At 36.6% G+C, this 19,651-nt stretch overlaps 1 protein-coding gene across 34 annotated transcripts in view; it reads left to right on the top strand.

Annotated features, from left to right (window-relative positions):
• ZNF207 (zinc finger protein 207) overlaps nt 1-19,651 on the top strand; it is a 34,808-nt gene that overhangs the window by 4,353 nt on the left and 10,804 nt on the right. For 3 of the 34 annotated variants that reach the window (XR_012652646.1, XR_012652645.1, XR_012652649.1), the window contains exons 6-13: nt 189-236; nt 2,476-2,546; nt 3,666-3,826; nt 4,648-4,740; nt 5,949-6,191; nt 6,923-7,085; nt 7,279-7,763; nt 11,945-16,815. Coding sequence is in view for 3 of the 34 variants with exons in the window: in XM_075044349.1 (XP_074900450.1) it covers nt 189-236; nt 2,476-2,546; nt 3,666-3,826; nt 4,648-4,740; nt 5,949-6,191; nt 6,923-7,085; nt 7,279-7,439 (940 nt within the window). In the remaining 31 variants the exon portion in view is untranslated. Of the gene's footprint in view, nt 1-188; nt 237-2,475; nt 2,547-3,665; nt 3,827-4,647; nt 4,741-5,948; nt 6,192-6,922; nt 7,086-7,278; nt 8,339-11,403; nt 11,549-11,944; nt 19,638-19,651 lie in introns of those variants that run through there. The other 31 variants (XR_012652671.1, XR_012652670.1, XR_012652654.1 and 28 more) reach the window with 30 other exon arrangements.

Here is a 19,651-nt window from a genome sequence, read left to right as displayed (position 1 = left end):
TGTTGTGCATCTGGCTATCAGTCATCAACCTAACAGGAAAAAAATACTGAATAGTTTAAATGTTTCTTGTATTTTGGGCAAAAGTAAGATGTTGGTTTTTATGTTTGTTTGGGTTAGACACCATACCCTATCACAATGTGTTTGGAAAATCACAGTTAGATTTTTGATTTTGTCATAAATTTTCACAGATTACATCAACAGAGAAAATACATGCAGTCATTTTGTGGTGGAAACATGTAAGCATCTCATTAATGTAATTCTAGGTACATTCATTATGCCATTTTATGTCATGTTTTTGATAAGCTTGAAATTGTCTTACTGAAAACCTCAAGTACTGCCTACGAATTTGTGGAAAATGTTAGGTTTTGTTATTATATAATATCTGAAGTTTTTATGCTTTATCTAAATGAATATTACAAAACTATATGTTATGAGAAATGCATTCTATAAAATAACAAAATAGACCCTTAGGGACTTACAGCCTCTCTTTAATCAGGGTACAGCTCCATGTGCTCAATTCTTAGCCCTGTAGGACATACTGCAGGAACTTTGCTTCTAAGTTTTAAAGTTCACTGAGGTGAAAGATTGTTCTCTTCTGAGACATAAATGTTGTTTTAACAGTCTTTGAATTTAAAAACCATGTCATAGTGGAACATCTTGTGGATGCTCATCATGAGTGTAGCTTTTCTGGGTGGAGACTGAACAGAATTTTATCAGGCTTGCTGGTGCTTAGTCCTCCTTAAACACTTTGTTAACTTCAGGTGAATGTAATGTCATCTAGTGAAATACACAAATTAATTTGCCAAAAATTCACTGCACTTCCTTTTCTGTGAAATTTAAGGGGAGGGTGGTATGGTGTTATGTTATGCTTTTCTCTAGTTTGGTCTAAAATTTTGCTTACTTAACCTGATGATCATTTTGTTTAAAAATGAGCAAAGAAGAGTTAGGACCTAGGAAGCAACTTTGTTTTTATTGTGACACTAGTTCTAGCACTATCCCTGCAGTTTCTCTGAAAGTCATCTTTCTGGTGGCAGCAGGCAGTGGTCAGCCAGCACTTTTTTTGGGAGTCTAACAGATAGTTGTCAAAATGGGTGGCAAGACTGACTTTGCCTTCTCCAACCATTAACCCAAAAAAGGGGCGATGGTACTATGTTCCCAGTCATTACTGCTTCTGTATTGGTGGTTCCTTTTGTAGCAGTGGTAGACAAGTTGAGAATAAAAACAAGACTGGGTAGCAGTTTGCTGTACAGAATGAATGCTTGCCCATTTATGATGATTTGTTTTGATTTTGAAACAGCAATGGTGAAGGTGTCTTGACTTTGTCATAGAAACTACTTCTTAGTGGGGTTTTGGTATGCACTTGGCTGCTACGTATCTACTTATCATACTAACTAAAGTAATAACCATTCCTTTATTTTGTTTCCCTAATCCAGCTTCAAGTGTCTGGAAAAATTTAAGCAAACTTAAGCTACACTTGGGTTTGTTCCCTGTAAAAGAATTGTAACATATTTATCTATAGCTTCCCAGTGTAAAAGCACTTAGTGTTGTAGATAGCTTATTTTTATGAAGTCGCAGCCCTGTGCAGGAAGAATTTGCTTTTATTAAGGGTTGTATGTATGGTTTAGATGGGGAACATGTATTAATTTGTAGTGTGGTTTAGTAGATAAGGATAAAAGGAGTCATTTAGATGCCACCTTTCTGTTAGGGAAATGCAGACCAATTTTTTTCTCCAGGTATCAGTAGCAAGGGGGGGAAAAAAAAACCAAACCTGTTTTTAATATGAAGGAAAAATATGCCATAGTAAGGACTGCTCATTTAAAAAGTTTCTTTTTAAATCCCACTTTTCTATCCTTCAGTGTAGGGAATATTTACTGTAATTGAAACTCCAGAAGCTCTCTTACCCTGTGGTCTCTGCTCTATTTTTATCAGTATTTTGTGGCTAGTTCTACAGATTTGGGTTGTCTGCCATTCACTAGAGGAAGGAGAATGTTAAAATAATGTGAGGGTGCTATAACCACAAAGAGACTTGTAGTGTCAGAAAGGAGTAATAGCAGATGTACAGTGATTTTAGTGTGATTGGAGTTAGCTGTTTTTCCTACTTTCCGATTTTCTTGAGTGTACTGAGAGCAGGTTCTTTGAACACTCTGCTGAAACTAGTAGCCTGAAATAGGTTTCAAGAGAGACACCAGTTCTGGAAATCTGATAATAGAAGAAGTGAAAGTTTGAGGAATTAAAGTTCAAATAAAAAGTGTTGGGGGGGGGGGTTCTTGGTGTGGTGTGTGTTGGGGTTGTTTTGTTTTGTTTTTTTCTTGTGGAAAAACATTTCTAACTATGGAGTCAGCTGGTTTTGAATTGCCTCTGTTGAGAGCTTCTTGAAATTATTTACCATAATTTTTTATCATATACAGGTATGTGCCAATTATCTTAACAGTTTGTCATGAGTGTTCATACCAGTGCTCATTTTCCATTTAATAGGATGATGCCGATGGGTGGAATGATGCCTCCTGGGCCAGGAATACCACCTCTTATGCCTGGTATGCCACCAGGTAGGTCAGGGTTGTCAAACTCATACTATGGTGTGAGCTAAACTACATTTATTTATTTCCACTGAGATTTAGGATTTATATAAAGAATATACAGACTTATGCCACCACCTTGGTGTGGATTGATTGCCACAGAAGCCAGTCTTGTGCTTTTGATTATAAATAATTATTTGTGTTTGGTACCACTTTGGAGGTAAAAAATAGAATATAGTTTTCTCTTCCTGTTGTACTTTCTCTGGCTTTTGTGTTGCCTAGTGTCTCTTCATCCCTTTTTTTAATGTGTGTGGCTGCACCTGGAAAATGGTAATGATTGAAAATGTTGTGGGAAATGAGAAATACCCAAGTAATGAATCTGCTGTGTGAAGAAACTAACTGTAATTTTGGTCTCTTACCATAGCTAGAAGAGACATTTCTCTTGTGCAGTTCTTAAGCAGCCTTTAAGTTCTGAGAGTGTCCCACCTGACCAGCAGCTATGCTGTGATGGCTTGAGATTTGGTGGTTTGCCCGTATTTCTCACTGGAGGAGGAAGCAAGCCACTAGGACAGTTACAGCCTAGTTCTGCTGCACAATAATATGATGGAACCCATATGAGCTGTTAACTTCTCATTTCTGAACCTCTCCTAGTGCCCTGCACATACAAAGTGCATGTATTGTGATGGTATGCTACAGAAAGTAGCCTTGTGTCACTGTTCCACTGTGCTAAAGACCCACAGCAAAGCTGATCTGTGTTTTGGTCAAAGTTCTGATACCATTCATAATGGCCGCATCTTTTGCGTTTTGTAACAGTCTTATCCATGTGCTTGGCAGGATAGGCGCAGTGTGTTGGAAACAGTTACTGCATTAATTGCGTTGATTTATTGAGAGCATAAACATCATTTAAGCTCTAGTAGAAAACACAACTTAGTTCAGTATTGCTCTGAAGTGTTTGAGGTTACTGCCTATGCAGGGACATTTATTGGTGGCTGCTGACATTACCCTTTGTCATGTTTTATTTTACTATTGCCTTAAAAATACACCTTCCTTGTGGGAGAGTTTGTTCTAAGGAACACTGTGAACAGAATCCTCTAAAGGAGTATTCTTACTTCCTTCAGCCTAATTTGTTACTGGTTCTTTGGTTTGTAGGTATGCCGCCGCCTGTTGGGCCTCGTCCTGGGATGCCTCCGATGACACAAGCACAGCCTGTTACAGCACCAGGCATTCTTAACAGACCTCCAGCTCCTGCTGCATCGGCACCTACCCCCCAGCCTCCAGTTACTAAACCACTCTTCCCAAGTGCGGGGCAGGTAAGGTGTCTCATAGCTTGGAATCTACTGTTACATTCTTCAAACTGCTGCTGTGTCAACAGTGTCTATTCTTCCTTATTGAGGAGGCCCAAGAAATGACTGGTTAAGTTTCTTGCTTGTGTTGATTCTTAAGTTTAATTCAGTGTAGTGCTTGAATGAATTTTAAAAGATTCTTTTGTTTGTCTTACAACAGCCATGAAACCAGACAGAAGTTCTGTAAGCACGTGGGGAATAAAGGAGTAGGCAAAACGCTTCTTTCTTTAAACCCTTTAGTTTGTCGTTAATAAGGGTGCTTTGGGTGGGTGAAGGGATGTGTTAGTCAGCTACAGGAATCTGATTGCATAGAACTTTACCTAAAATTTCCAAAGTATAAATCTTGACATGACTTGTTCTTTCCTATTCTTTTCATAATGGGCTCTTTACCCATAGATGGACTAATTTATTCTATAGTCTTGTTAAACTGGTTAAACATTGCCTGAATTAGGAGGTTTTTTACTTTAAAAAGTTTATGAGTAAGTTAAGGTAGTAAAAAACTGTTTAAATGTTTTGGGGAGGGAAGTGGGGAATTGATCATGGCTTGTGACCTCTACCCTTTGATTGCACTTGTGTATAAGTCCTGAAGTTTTTACTTGCTTTCAAGTATGTTGCAGAAACCTTCATAGTGTACTATTTGCATTTTGGACTTCTGCAGGGAAGATACTCGTTTACAAAAACACAGTCCTTTCATAAGAAAGGACTTAGCATAAGAAATCCTTTCATCTGGATACTTTCCACCCATTTGTTTGGAGACTTTTCACTGTTTCCTTTCTTTTATGCTACAGATGGGGACACCTGTCACAAGCTCAAGTGCAGCTTCCTCCAATTCAGAAAGTCTGTCAGCATCTTCTAACGCTCTGTTTCCTAGCACAGCACAAGTACGCAGGAAGTCACAGTTAAAAACCAATTGCTTTGCAACTTAACCCTTTGGACCGTTCTGTAAAATCTAAAATTGACTAAACATCTTCAGATAATTTCTGTTATATTCCTGATTATGTTTAGCTGGTAAAACTGCAGAGTCCTTGATTGTGAGTTGCATCTTACTAGAAATAAGCATGTTAAAGTGCTCAATTTTTCTTAGTGCGAAAGAATGAAATGTTACATCCTGGTTCTAAAGGGTTAAAAAAGCATGAAAGCAGTTAAATGCATTTTAGTGGGCAGTGGTTAGCTTGATGCATGGTGAAGGCTTTTTAGTTTATGTTGTTTAATATGGTACATCATAATGTAGGGAACTTTGTAATTTGCATTATGTGCAAAAAATGGAAATACTTTTTGTTTGGAAAGTTCAGATAATTGTAAATGTGCAGTGACTAGAAACAAAAGCATTCTCTCATAACTAAAGCTTGCTTTGGATATTGCTGCATCTTCAGAGAAAACTTGGTAAAGCAAATTTTTCTTGTCTTAACAGTTAATTTGAGAAAAAAGTAGGAAAGATGAGATGCTGGAATCTGTAGTGGACCTCATATCTGCCTTCAGCTGATTCTTCATTAACAAGCGAGATTAAAGATCGATAGAGAGACAGTACTTTGTGAAAATATTGCAGTATTTTTGTAGAGAGAACGCTTAAAAGAAAAACCCTGACACAATAGAGCTTTCTTAAGTGTTTAATTAAAACATTTCTTAAATATCTAATTTTAATGAATACTAACACTTTGAGCTGTACTCTAAACTAATGGTTGCTAAAGTATGCTAATAATTTAGCAAGAGAACAATGAATTTATACTTACAGGCTTTTAATAAAACAGTGATTCAGGAAAGATTTAGACATTTACCAAACTCAGTATTTGAGATAAAAATTTTGATATTTTTTTTTGTTGTTGTTGTTCTTGTTCCTTTTTTCTAGTTGTGGCTTTTGACCTGCAAATTTTAGACTTTCCAGTGTGTGTGTGTGTATATATGTGTATATACTGGGTTTTATTTTGTCTTGTTTTCAGTTGCTCTAGTATGCGATAAGGCTGAACTTTACTTTTGTCAAGCTTGTTTTAATTATGTGTCTCACTGGAAGGTTTCAGAGGTCTTAACAGACATCATTTAAGTTTTCTTACGCTTTGAGAAATAAATATTGATCTATCTCTGTGTTTCACAGGCTGCAGCAGCTGTTCCAGGTCCAGTTGGTACTGATTTCAAACCTTTGAATTCTACACCTGCAACAACAACAGAACCCCCAAAACCTACATTCCCTGCTTACACACAGTCTACAGCCTCAACCACTAGCACGACAAACAGTACTGCAGCTAAACCAGCTACATCTATAACAAGTAAGCCTGCTACTCTCACAACAACCAGTGCAACCAGTAAGTTGATCCATCCAGATGAGGATATATCACTGGTAAGTTAAAATATTTTCATTGTCTTACTGAAAAATGCAATTTATGCTTATAATGGCTGATTAACTAGAATTTCTTCTGTGCTCTGCATTATGCATATTTTAATAACGGTGAGAGTGCAAACTGCAGAATTAATGTAACAGAACCATTCATTGAGAAGACTTCCTCAGTTACAGAGTGATGACTGGCATATTGCAACGATCCTGCTGCAGATCTAAGCCTTATTTTTGTTGGTGATAGGAAATTACTCAACCCAAAATATAATTTGGACTTTTTCTGCATGTTACTTAACCTTGAAGTTAAATAGATACAGCTAATGAGTGTAGGACAAAAGACTTAACAGTTTGAAGTGGTCTTGGTGCTGTTAGAGCAGTCAGAAATACAGAATTTATGGATAAAACAAATGAACCTTAATTTCAGTTTAGATATTTAGATTTGTGTTTGGCTCTTTTGTCTCAACTTGTTATGAGGAAGAGGCTTTCTTCAGCCGAGGAAGGAAGAGAATTTGTGTTGCATGCAAAATGCTAGATTGGCCAGTATTAATACAGTAACTTTGAAGGAAGGGGGAAAAATCCAAATGCTACTCTGTAATGTTACTAGTAGCAGTCTTTGAACTTGGAAGGTAGTTGAAATAGTTCAGTCCCTGTAATCTATTTTGTTACACTTTTATTTACTTTGCTTTTGGTGAGTTTTAGTCTTACAATGTGTTATGGTTGTCTGTTCCTGGTTTTAGGAAGAGAGGAGGGCGCAGTTGCCTAAATATCAGCGTAATCTTCCTCGACCAGGACAAGCTTCCTTGGGTAATCCACCAGTTGGACCAATTGGAGGTATGATGCCACCACAGCCAGGAATTCCTCCACAACAACAAGGAATGAGACCTCCCATGCCACCTCATGGTAATCATAAGTTTCCTAGCTTTCTTTTCTTCAAAAGATTTGTCTTTGCTATAAACTTTTTTAAAACTTGAAGTGGCATATACTGGTGGGAGGAGGTGCGTGTGTGAAGCTTTTCACAAAATGCAACTTCTGCCCATTATTTAAAAAAAAAAAAAATAAAAAATTCTTTGCATCTTAAATGTTCTATTTGTAGGTCAGTATGGTGCTCATCACCAGGGCATGCCAGGATATCTTCCTGGAGCCATGCCTCCATACGGTCAGGGACCTCCGATGGTGCCCCCTTACCAAAGTGGACCTCCTCGACCTCCAATGGGAATGAGACCTCCTGTAATGTCGCAAGGTGGCCGCTACTGATGCTACTACACACGCTCTAATAGGTTTGGAGATTAAACCTTTTCTCATCTTGTGCTGTTAATATAGCCGAGCTTCCGTCAATTAAGGCTTCATTGTGACTTTAAAAAAAATAAGTATCTTCCCACATGCAAGGAGCTATTGGACATTCTTATTTTACACGGGAAAAATTATTTGGAATAATAACAGGAACTTTTCCTGATGTTGCAATTTATACTGTATGGCTTCTTTTTCATGTTTCATCTAGGTTTTTAGAAGTGAAGTATAGTAAATATGGTTCGTTAAATTGTGAAGGCGCTGGAATTACATGAACATACCACCTTAAAGGCAAGTTCTGTAACATTATGTTGCTATTTGTGAAATGATGCCTTCACAGCACTTCAAGTGCTGTTGGACTTCATGTCCCCAACGTAGTTTGGTGAGGGCTGTAACTGTTCCCAACTACTTGTACATTTAAGTCCAAACTTGTAACAATATTTAATGTATTTAGAGTTCCTCCTGTTTCAGGGTTTAAGTAAACTGACCCACTAAGGTCGTGTGACTTTTCTGTACTGTTATAAACTTCATTGTAATAAAAGAAGAGAAAAATTTATATGCCTTTTTATTCATGACCAGCTGTGGACAACTGCCTGAAAGGTTTGTACAGATGCATGCCATGGTAGCTATTGGTGTAATGAACACGGTTATTGGTGCTGTTTTGATAAAATCTGAATTCCTTGTTCTAAAATTAAGTCAATCCTTAGCTGCACGTCTGAGTAGACAAAGACCTGTACACTTATTAACTGACTCCTCAAAAATGAGGCTGCAGGAGGCACATCTTAATTCTTGCTTGTAACTTTTCTTAATGCGTATGTTTCTTTATTTGTGCTTTCTTGTCCTCAATAAATTTTAAATGATTTCTAGTCCTGGCACTTGTAGGATGTAAAAGTGATTGCTCTAAGATGCATCCTGGTGCCAGATGTGTCCTGTTAGTTCATTCTTCGACTGACTCTTTAATTTGCAAATGCATATGAATTTCAGGAGCCTTTTAGATGAAGATTTCTAGAAGCTTAGGTGCATGTCACATGGGTGAGTGACTTCCAGTTGATATTGTATTGAAGTTGACCTGCAAAAGAGAAAAAGTAGCTTGACCTTCTCAGTGTGTAAGAGAGACAAGAGGGGCAAGAGTAATATGTTATATGCTGTATTTTTACTTTAAATGTTCAGAATTTCAGATCCCAGCAGAGCCTAAAAGATGAACCATCCATTTTTTGCTATGATCAGATGTTGGCTGAGTTTCTTGAGCCATTTAATGGAAGTGTCTAGAGTAAGAGACCTTTTTATCAGGTCTTCTAATTACAATTATCAAAGAGAGGCCTTCCCCATATGAGTTAGCCCTTTACCTGTTTATAAGAGTAGAGTGATAAATTACTGTCAAGGTTGTAATTCTCTGAATGTCTGACATCACTGTGTAGTGTGCTATATTTCTGATAAGAACAAAAATGTAGAGGGAAACTTTTTGGAGGGAAGGGAAGTAAGAGCTTCTCTGGTCTTTTCACAACAGGGGAAAAAAGGAGTGGTGAATTTTTCATTTGCAGGTCAACTTTAAATACATGTTCCAGCCTCAAGCTTTATCTGTGCAATTTAATTTATGGAGATACCTTCTTTTAGGGTAGGTTAGAAAGATTATCAGCATTTTTGTTATCAGTTTGTGTTCCATACATGTTTTTGTAGATGGTGGAGTTTTTTTTTCACTTAATTATAATACTGAGCATTTTGGCTCTTTTTCTTGAAAGTCTTGGGGTTTTTTAGCTGCACTTAAGTACTTCATGTGGCTTTATTCTGTACTGTCTCTTAATAGTATTTTAGCCGTACTGTATTTGTGGACTACATTGTCTCTGAGGTTCAAACATGGGGTCATGGAATGGCTCATAAAAGCACCAGAGCATCCAGTACACTCTAATTGTAGCTGAATGGCCTTAGTTTAACCGTTAAGAATTGTCAGGCACTTCTTCTGAAGTATTAGCAGTTCTAAGACCATAACTCCAAGCCTCTGTTGAGAAGCAGTTCTCTCTGATCACTGGTATCTACTGATCACCTGTCAGATGTGCAGTATTTGGCTTGCAGATGTGCTGAGTGGGCCTTGATGTCAGATCTTTTGTTAGCTCTTCATCTTGCTTTATACATAAGTCTAACAGGTAAAACTGTTTTGCTTAGGCAATGCTTTTTATACTGTGTTTTTCTTCTGTTTTTCTTTATCTAATAAGGATAATGACAAAACACTGGAGGGGTTTTTACAGTGTCTTACATTCATCCTTTTTGTAATACTACACATAAAATTCATACAGTATAAATTGATCTTAACTTCTGCTTTTAAAACTATAGAACTTGCTTTTTCTGAAGATCATATTGTTGCTGTAAGGATGCTTTGCCCTCTTGCCCCTAGTAAAGCAAATACCTTCTCCCTTCGGTGTCTTTCACTGGTATGTTGTTTTCAGACCCCTACTTTTCCTGGGATAAATACTTGAAAACCTTACTGCATGTACTGTTAACTCAGCATATTCTGCAAGTTGTAGTAATTAAGTTTCCCTCTTTTAAACAGTGAATGTCTCATTGTTCCGATAATGGTACCATTTTGTAGCTAATACTACATAGACTTACAGCTTGGATGCATTTTAAGATTGAACTTTACTTAGTAGTAATGTTATGATAATCCCTCAACTAAGTACTGCCACATATTATTCATATGGTACTCTAATAAGCTTCAACCAACAGGTGAACAATTTTTCCATGATTTCTCATGTGGATACTTATTTTCCTGCTCCTGTCATTTCTGTGCTGTAAGAGCTGTGATGTGGCTATCTTGTGTCTCTTGTGTGTACTCTTCTGTAAACAGGCAGGTATTTCAGTGCATATGTTGTCTGTTGGTCCCCTCCTTCATTTCTTTGGATACTGCTTCTTAATGTTCAGAGAGTTGGATTTATGGTGCATTTTCCCAAAAAGAGGAAAATTACTTTGAATGTAGTAATTGCTTGTATAAAGACTAAGGCTTGGTTTACAGTACAAAGTTTAACTACTATAGTTGTGCCAGCAAAATCCCTAATGTAATGCAGCCATGCATACAGTTTTTTTGCTTTAGTTAATCTCTCCCTGGAAGGAGATTACAGATGTCTTTATGGTTACAGAAAAGCATATCTCTCTTATATCTGTTGCACGACTCTAGTGATATAATTATGTAGGCAGAAGCTTTGTATTTCAGTTGTTGCCTAAATTATATGGCAGATTTTGTAGTAAAATTAAAACTTCCAAGTGGATTTTGATCAATCTTTAAATTGGAATGTAATGCAAAAAAACAGACTACAAGAAAATGTTCAGACGCAGGTGGGAAAATGTTTAGCAAAATACTTAGAATTTATAGCATCTAAGACTTGCTTAAGAGATTCTAAATTATTTTATGCATGGTCTCTCAGTATCATTATGAGAGGCTGATCTTGTATCTGCTGATTTTTAGAGCAAAAGGGATGAGATTGGCATGAAAGAACCTTGGAAAAGCCTGGGCTAGTTTTTCAGAAGTCTTGATATGACTGTTTTGTACTGCCTTTAAAATATCTGCCTTTGGCAAAGGTTGCTTTAAATAAAATCTTGAAATTAGCTGGCTTATGTGAACTAAAAATTTCTTCTCCTGGAACTTCTGGGGTTTTAAATTATTTTTTTTTTCTTCCACAGATGAGATTTTTTTTTTTTAGGTGCTGATAATAAATTTGAGGCTGGGATGTATATCTAATAATTTCAGTGGATAACACTTCCTCGCTCTGTGCATGCATGGGAGAATATAAACAAGCTTCTAGAAACATATCAGCTGCATCTGCCTTCTATGGTTTCTGCAATTATTTTAGTGTATGGAGCTCTTGAACAGTACCTAGAGAGACCTGTCTAACTTACTTTCTTAAAATTGAATGGAATACATAACCTGCAGTTATTTTTATAGGAACCAAAGAGTTCTGCATACAAGATAAACAATAAAATATCAAGATTACTTCAGTTTTATAAACAGCAAGAAGGGCATTATGACTCTTCAGTTAAATTGAGACTCTGATATACCAGTCCATGAGCTGGGGCTGCAATTTAAAATGGTAACTAATGACACTTAAAAATAATAGTAAATGTCTTAATAATTGTACTGGTCTAGCTTCTACATAAGTACTAAGGTGAGGGTGAACATTTTCAGTGGCTGATGGAATCTTTACTTTTTGTGAACTAGTACAGTAAATACTATCAGTTATGGGAAAAATGCCCCAGGACAACTGACTTACGTTCCATTGATCAAGATACAAAGCATAACAAACTGTCCAATTCAGAAATAGCTACCAACTGTAAGAAGTTTTGTTTTGGGCCTAACAAAATAGGTGCTATAGTAGTAATTTTCTTTTGTTTGCTTGATCACTGGAATTTTGTTAACTTTGAATGCATGTCTTTCACTTAATTGGGTCATGTTTTTTCTAAAATTTAAATTTTTCTTCTTCCTATAGCCCTGCCATAGGACAGGCTGAGGCAGAGTCTCAGTGTTGCCCTGTTCAGTCTGAGGCAAGTGGGATTTATTTTATTCATTCTGGGGGCTTTCACAGCTTTATGGCTGTTGGATATTTATGTCCCCAAACTTGCAGCAAGTTTGGTGAAGGCCCCTAAATTTATTTTAATTTAGGTTTTTTATTCTCTTTTGGTAGATGGGCTCTATATTAATATTTATCTTTTTATTATCGTGTTTTTAAGAGTCTTAGGGGGAGGGAACATGTTTTAAGATGTTCGGGTACCTTTTCTTTTAACGGAACGCGTTTCCTTCAAAGCTGCTGAGGTAGTCCTTCAGCCACACTGCCCCCTCCCCCTCTTCCCCTGCATTGCATTTGTGCTGTATTTGTTTTTGGTTTTGGTAATGTGACTTTGTGTAGTCTCTAAACTAGTGGCATGTTAATATCAACTACTAATGTTTCCTCTTCTGGGGAGATATAGCTACTGAAGTGCTTAAAATACTTAGGTTTTAACTAGTAGTGACGCTTATAGTCACAAAATTGTGTAGGCTAAATTATAGAATACAGTTTCTTTGGAGGAAGTTAAGGTGCTAATACTGCTGCATATGTGAGCTGCACCACAATAAATATTAATGTAGAGCCCTGTGAAGAAATAGAGATTCAAGTTGGTAAAGTGGAAAAGAAGAATAAGAAATCAGAGCTGCAGATTTTTCAGTTTGTCAGTTTCAGGGAAGAAGACCTTCTCATCAATGTCGCAGATACACCAAACTTCACAATATTTTGTCTATTGCAACAGTACTGAAAGTCATAGCACTTTTTTGAAACCTTGTGGAATTCTGTTGCATATTCAAAATTTGCTTAGGTATATGCTTATGTGAAGTTCCTTCTTTCACACAGTGACCAACAAAATATTCAACCCTTTGTGAAGAAAAATGAGCTTTAGTGTTGCTGCTCACTCTGTTGCAGATATATTGGCTTTGAATGCTTGAGGTTGCTTAAAGACAACTTCAGCTTCAGAAGAACAGGTTTTGTCCAAGGAGGTCTTGCAGGCTATCAGCAGTGACATAGAAAATTAACAAATGTTGGAGTCAGGTTTTATAACTACTTTAAATTTTTGAGATCTTATTAGAATTTGTTTGTGGTTTTTGATGAGCATAGACTGTGTTTCATCCTTTGAGATTTTGCTAAATAATGACCCCCAGTGTGATTTCCAGTTATTTTAATTAAAGGATAGAGTTGTAATTCTTAACTTAGTTACAAGTGGATTTCCCATTCCTGTTGTACTCTTTTTTGTTTGTACTCTGCCCTTTGCATTTTTCCTGTAGAAGGCCCCCCTGAATCGTCAATTTTCCAGTTGGACTAGACATGTCCTCTGTTAACTGTTTAAAAAATGATTACTGAGCATGGCGTTGCTTTTCTAATTCTCATTATCATGCTACCCTAGATAACAGTGAAGATGAGAACAACACTTCAAGATACACTACTGCAACTAGTATTTGTTTCACATATTTAGTCTATAGAAACATTTGGCTTAGTTCTTATTTCCCTAGAATGTCTAAGGAAACTATTTAACCAAAAATAATATGCAGTATGGCTTGTACTTCTTGCTTTAAGTATCTGAATCTCTTAGAGACTAAAAATGAAAAGTAGGTGAATTTCGAATGCCTGATACTGAACTTTATTATCAGTTTCCATTTAAGACTGATGCAGCATGAGATAGTTTTTATCCAGCTACTCATATTCAGCTTGTCATCAAGCACACGAAGCTAATATTCAGATACGTATGCTGTTTTGTGTCCAATGGAGTACCCTACTTAGATCCACACTTGGGTTGTATCTTATAAATTGATACCCTGGTGAGAGCTAAAAGTTTCTGAATTTGGAGAAATTGCTTTGATCTGTTTTTGTTGACGATAACTAGGTTTGACATGTTCATGGAAAAAATGTCTCCAAAATGCAGTTTCTGTTTTCACTGTCATTGTTTAAGCTTTGTATACTAATACTTCGGAGCAAATGAACCATTTCTTTGTGTTTTGGCATGTTTTGTGAGCAAAACATAGCATTTCTCAGCACCGCATTGCTATAGTTTTTTTTTTTTCTTGAAGCTGCTTTTAGGCAATTCCAAGAAGATTAATTTCACACTATCTACTTCTGAAAGATGCATTTGACATTAAGACAATACCATGGAGTATTACTGTATGAATTAAAGGGGGGGTTGACTCTGGGTTTTCCTGATATGCTGCAAATACTGCTTGTAATTTCTGGTGGGTAGTTCACACATCCTTCACTTCCACCCCTTACATTCCTGTCCTTTCTGTAAGTCTCTAAAGGACTGGACAGGACAGGTCTTTTTTGTTCCCTTCTTGGGAGTTGGTAGCTTTAGCAGATTACATTTGTGTTACTCTGATCTGTTAGCCCAGACTAAAGTTTGTCCTTAAATTTGCAGCAAGTAGTGATGCGCGTTTTTCTTTTGCTTTGTGTTCTGTACTTAAAGATACATGTGCAAGTGCTGCTGTCTTTCTAGTCACAAGGATGCCATAATGGCTCTGTGCTTTTTGCTGGGAGTATCTCCTCGGCTGTTAGACCAGCTGGCCTGTCATCTCTTTAAAACAACTTGTAAAATTCTCATCTAGTGCAAATGGTTCATATTTTGCTCTTTTTATGACATTTAGTGACATTTTCCTCCCTGCCTCTTGTGTGGATCTAAGGGGGATAGTTAAAAAAAAAAAAAAAAAGTACACTGTAAATGAGATCTCTTTGTTTTGAGGGATGGTACAGTGTTTTTACTGACACTCCAGTATTGCAGCTCTCAGTATTGCAGCAGTCTGTGTATCACAAAGTTGTACATCTCACTGTTTGTGGAATTTCTTTTCTAATGATTATAGTATTTTATTGACTTGACTTTTATAGATATTAATGGAAGTAGGTCTTGGGGAGTTTGCTTCTTTTTTAAGCTTGAGTAGAGGTACATGACTCTTTTGTTTTTTTAAAGGGCAAGAATTACTGATATTCTGCTAAATTGGGTGAATTTGCACCCACTGTTTTTAACAAGAGAAGTGAATGGGAGATGTGGCAAATAAAGTACGTACCACGCATGAAGTTTTGGCTTGCTTAGAATTGTGTGATGAGTTCCTAATGTGTTCTGTGCCTTGCCTAATCAAGATTGTAGCCCTTAAATACTCTGAGGAATAGACTACCTCCAGAAGAATTTTTAAAATAAGAATCTTTTTTAAAAGTGTGTCTACTTCCAATCAAAATGATCAGACCAGTGAAATAATGGTAGTGACTGGGTTCTATAAAAATGCAGCTATTGGTGACTACCATATTTTCCTTTAATAAATTGGGGCAGGTAGATACTAGTTCAGAGTAAGAAAAGTTTTGAGGCAGCTGTTGAAGAGATCAAGATAGAATTGAAGTGATTCTGAAGTGTAATATACATAACATTCTTGAAGTTCTGAATGTGAGAGTTTTCTTACGACGGTGTAAACAGCAGCTTTATGCAGTCTTTTGATTGTCAGAGCGCAGATTCTCATTAAGACTCTACTAGAAGAAAATAGTTCAAGTACAGTATTTGTAGATTCTGTTGTAGAGTGAATGCATTTTTACTTTTGTCTTGTGAAGGTCTATTTGAGGGAGCCAGGCACTTCAGCTTGCTGCTTTTGCAGACAGCCATATCCTGTCTTGAACCACAGGATCCAGGATGTTATCCTCAGTCGTTTGTTCTTAGAATCCTGACGAGTCAGTATTGACTGTCCATGGTGTGAACTGTCACTGAGGGTTGGTATTTATACACCTGATCACTTTTTTGAATAGTGAGGCGCTTGCACCTGCTGAGCAAGTTTACAATAACTTGTTTCGTTCTTACTGGCTTTCTTGAAGTAGGAACAATAGCTGTCTTAATGACAATGAATTTAACTTCTCCACAAATATTGTCTTGAACTTATCTTAAGGTTTTTCTTTCTCAGGGATTTAAAGAAGTTTAAAAGTTTTGAGAAAATAGTAGAATTTTAATGCCAGTATCATCTTAACTAAAACAAACACAGAACTTTGAGAGCTTGGAAGCTTCCTTAAAAATTCTCATTAGCAGTTAAAGCATATATCTCTGTTAGCTAACTGCTTTATACCAGATTGAAGCTTCTGACATCTCAAATTTTATTTCTTAAATTTTTTCTAAATCTTAACCATGTTCCCACGTGCTATTCAGAAAGGGTGTGTGTGTAGAATTTCAACTTCTGCTGCCCTTAGTAGCCAATATGTATAAATGGTTTTTGCTAACAGCAATTTTGAATTACCAGAAATTAATGCCATACAACCAAAGGAAGCTATTTCACTGTCTCCCAACTTAGGAAATTATGTAATGCTTTGAGATGAAGATGTCATGCAGAGCACTTTTTCTTTCTCTTTTTTTTGTTGAGTTACTTGCATATATGTTACTTGCACTGAATTCTTTAGCTTCTTTCCCATAAACTTTAGTGGAAGAAAACACATTTTGGTCTTTCATTTGTAAAGTCTAGAATAAGAAAACACACTTAATGAGACTGTTTAATGAAGGAACCTGGCTATGTAAGTATTGTAATTTCCTTTGTTTGTGGTAGGCAACAGGATTACCTTGTTAAACTTCTGGCTTATGTATGAAAAATATCAGAAAAGTAAGGGCAAATTGAAAGCAGTTTTATAGTTGCCTTTACTTCATATGCTTTTCTTAAGCAACAAATTGCAGTAATTGAAGTTTGGCAGCTTTTTTAATGAAAAACTAAATTATGGGTTAAACTCCTTGGTTTAATACAATTTGTGTTTCTGTTAACTAGCAGCAGAATTTCAGCATTTGCTACTTACTGGTAGAGAAGAAAAATTCCACAGCACTGCCAGTACAGGTTAGTTTAATCTGTAAGTACCTGATGTTCCTATTTGAAATAATTTGTTCAAATGATACCACTTAAATACATGAGGGGAATTTTGGTCTCTGAAATGTGAATGTATCTGTTATCTACTACTGTTTTCAGTAGTGAGTGAACGTCTAGATTTTTTTTGTAAGATCTGTAATGGTTTTAACTAAACTTGCGGGTAGGTAATATCTGCAAGCACTTTTAAGGAAAACTTAATTCAGAACCTTAACAAATAGCCACTGGTGTTACTGAAAAGTGTGAAGATCTAAAGTTGAAGTCACTTCATCTGTAACATGCTTATTCTAAAAGAGGCTGTTTTATCAGTGAACCAATTATAGGATACTATATTTGTTTTATTGGGGAATAAGCAATTCTGTAAGAATCCATAGCAGTAATGTAACCTTTCTTTCGATTTTCTTTAGCTGTTGCTAATTACTGTCTCTTGCCAACAGATTTTTACTTTGTTAGGCCTGTAAACCAGGAGCTTTGTTGTTCTTGGCTTTTTTTTTTTTTTTTTTTGTTAGCCCATTTCAGCACTTCAGAGGCTACCTACAAATGTGGCTTTGCCCAGCTGTTTTATCTTGCTCCAGAGTTACTGCTCTGCCTCTATTCTTTTTTCTTCTGCCCTATTCCATATCCCTGGACATTTTAGCATTTTATTTTTATTTTATAGAACGTTTTACACCTTAAAAGAAAATAGGTGAGATTCTTTGTGATTGGATAAAAGATGCAACCTTCTCCAGAATAGCTGCATATGTGTATTGTTATTTAAGCTTTGTGTGCCTCATCTCTACATATTGGCATGGGAGATGAAACTTTCTGTGCTGTAGCACATAGCATAGTTTCACAGTTGAATGAGCTGTAAAACTCAGTGCTTTAATTCACTTCTCAAGGGCATGTTATCACACAGTGAATTTGAGGGGCTTTTGAAATCATTGGTGGATAATTATATAGAAACTAGGTATTGGAAAGATCATACTAGTGTGGTAGCTGAACAGACCCTTTAGTTTTGCGAGCTCATTTGAATGGTCTAGAGTAGTTCCATGAGTGACTTGATGCTTCCAGCAGTATTGCTTATTTTAGAATTTTGAAATCTTATGCAACACTGCAGAATTCATCATACTAACATAAAAAGTTTCAAGGGGATTGTACCTTCCCAGGTTTTAGAATAGTCACATATGAAGCCCATCTCCTGGCATCTTCTCTACGTTAGTTCTCAGTCACTCACAGTAAACTGCTTTGTCTGCAAAACTAGCTACATGCAAATTTTTGAGTAATGTTGCGCAGGTGTTTCTCCCTAGAAGAAGAAAACCAGGAAAGTTGTATAGTAAAACTTATAACTTATCTTTGCCTGTATTTCGTAAATCTTAATGGCAAATGTGCATGAATAATAGGGATACCTTGCTGTGAGGCCATTATCCTGTTAACAGAATGTGTGCATCTTTCTTTTAACTTCTGTGGTTGACCCTAGTTGATACTTAATGCAATGCTCAGTAATAAGTCGGAATGAGTAACTGATTGCTTTTGGCTGCTGAATTACTTTGTGAAGTCTCAGTTTTGACAATAGTTGGATGCTGACCTGCACTACTTTATATCAGCTTGGCAATCAGTGGGGATAACTAAAGGGTAGTGGTGTTCTCTAGTGTCTCATCAACAAAAAGTATATTTGTCCAGGGTAGATCCTAATATGAACTCTGGTAGAATGTCATCTCTTTGTGAAACCTTTTATGGCAATTAATTGCAGTACTTTTTGGTAGAATTAAGTTTATTTTCTTTTGAGACGGGACCAAAACAGTACTAGGAATCTGAGCTTTCATAACCAGGTGAGCAGTCTTAAGTTCTAGCTCAACTTCTGATACACTGTTACAGCACCTGTCCAGTCTAATGTGGTTCAGAAGTCTTCCTTCCCAGTTCTGATACGGTATATATGGAACAGTGAGTCAGTTCACACTATTTCCTTTAGACTTCTGCTTAATGACTCTGACTCACCCCTTCAGGGAATCTGGTCACTGTGCAGTGAACCCAGACTACAAACTGGTTTTATTATCATCTTGAAGTACCTTAAAGCACATGATTGAATTATGTCCCCTCTCAGTAGCTGTACAGCCACAGAAGTTAGTGTGTCATGAAGGTTTTTTCTGTAACTTGATACTGCTTTTGTGTAAGTACTACGAAGGGGATGGGATCATTGATGTTTTTCAAAAGACAGGTGGCAAAATATTGATGTTGAATTTAACTCGAGAAAGTGAGAGACTGGTAAGTATGTGCATCACTTTAATGCATGCGAATAATAGTAACAGTAACTAGCTTAATTTTATAGCATTCAGTTTCCAAAGAAGATTCAAAGAACATATGGAGCTAACGTCATTTGCATCCATTGGGAACCTTCTATGAACTGTATGCTTCAGGAATGAATCATTGCACATATACACATCTGTAATGTGTGTCTACCGCTTTGTAACCATCTCCGATTAAACAGAAATGAACCACTGTTTCTGTGTATTTTTTTCTTCTCTTGAGGACCTATTTAAATTATTATTGCAACCCATGTTAGCTGCTCCCAAGTGTGTGTAAGTATAAAATCTGGCTTCACTCATTTTACAGTTTGAATAACTTCATAGACAATCAGAGAGCTAGTACAAACTGTAGAAACTCATTCATGGGAGCTTTATCTTAAAGTGTTTTATACCTGAAGACAAGCAAATGAAACCTGACTTCTTAACCTGTAGCTTCCTTTTGCTGCTGATCTGTTGTCCTTTTGCTGAACTGACTATACAAAAAATGTGACTATTTAAGTTGGAAAGGGGGGGAATATGGAGGAAAG

This window comes from Buteo buteo, chromosome 13, assembly GCF_964188355.1.
Source record: "Buteo buteo chromosome 13, bButBut1.hap1.1, whole genome shotgun sequence".
NCBI classification, from domain to species: Eukaryota; Metazoa; Chordata; class Aves; order Accipitriformes; family Accipitridae; genus Buteo; species Buteo buteo.
Note: the sequence above shows the minus strand (reverse complement) of the source record. Positions and strands in the feature narration are given on the sequence as shown.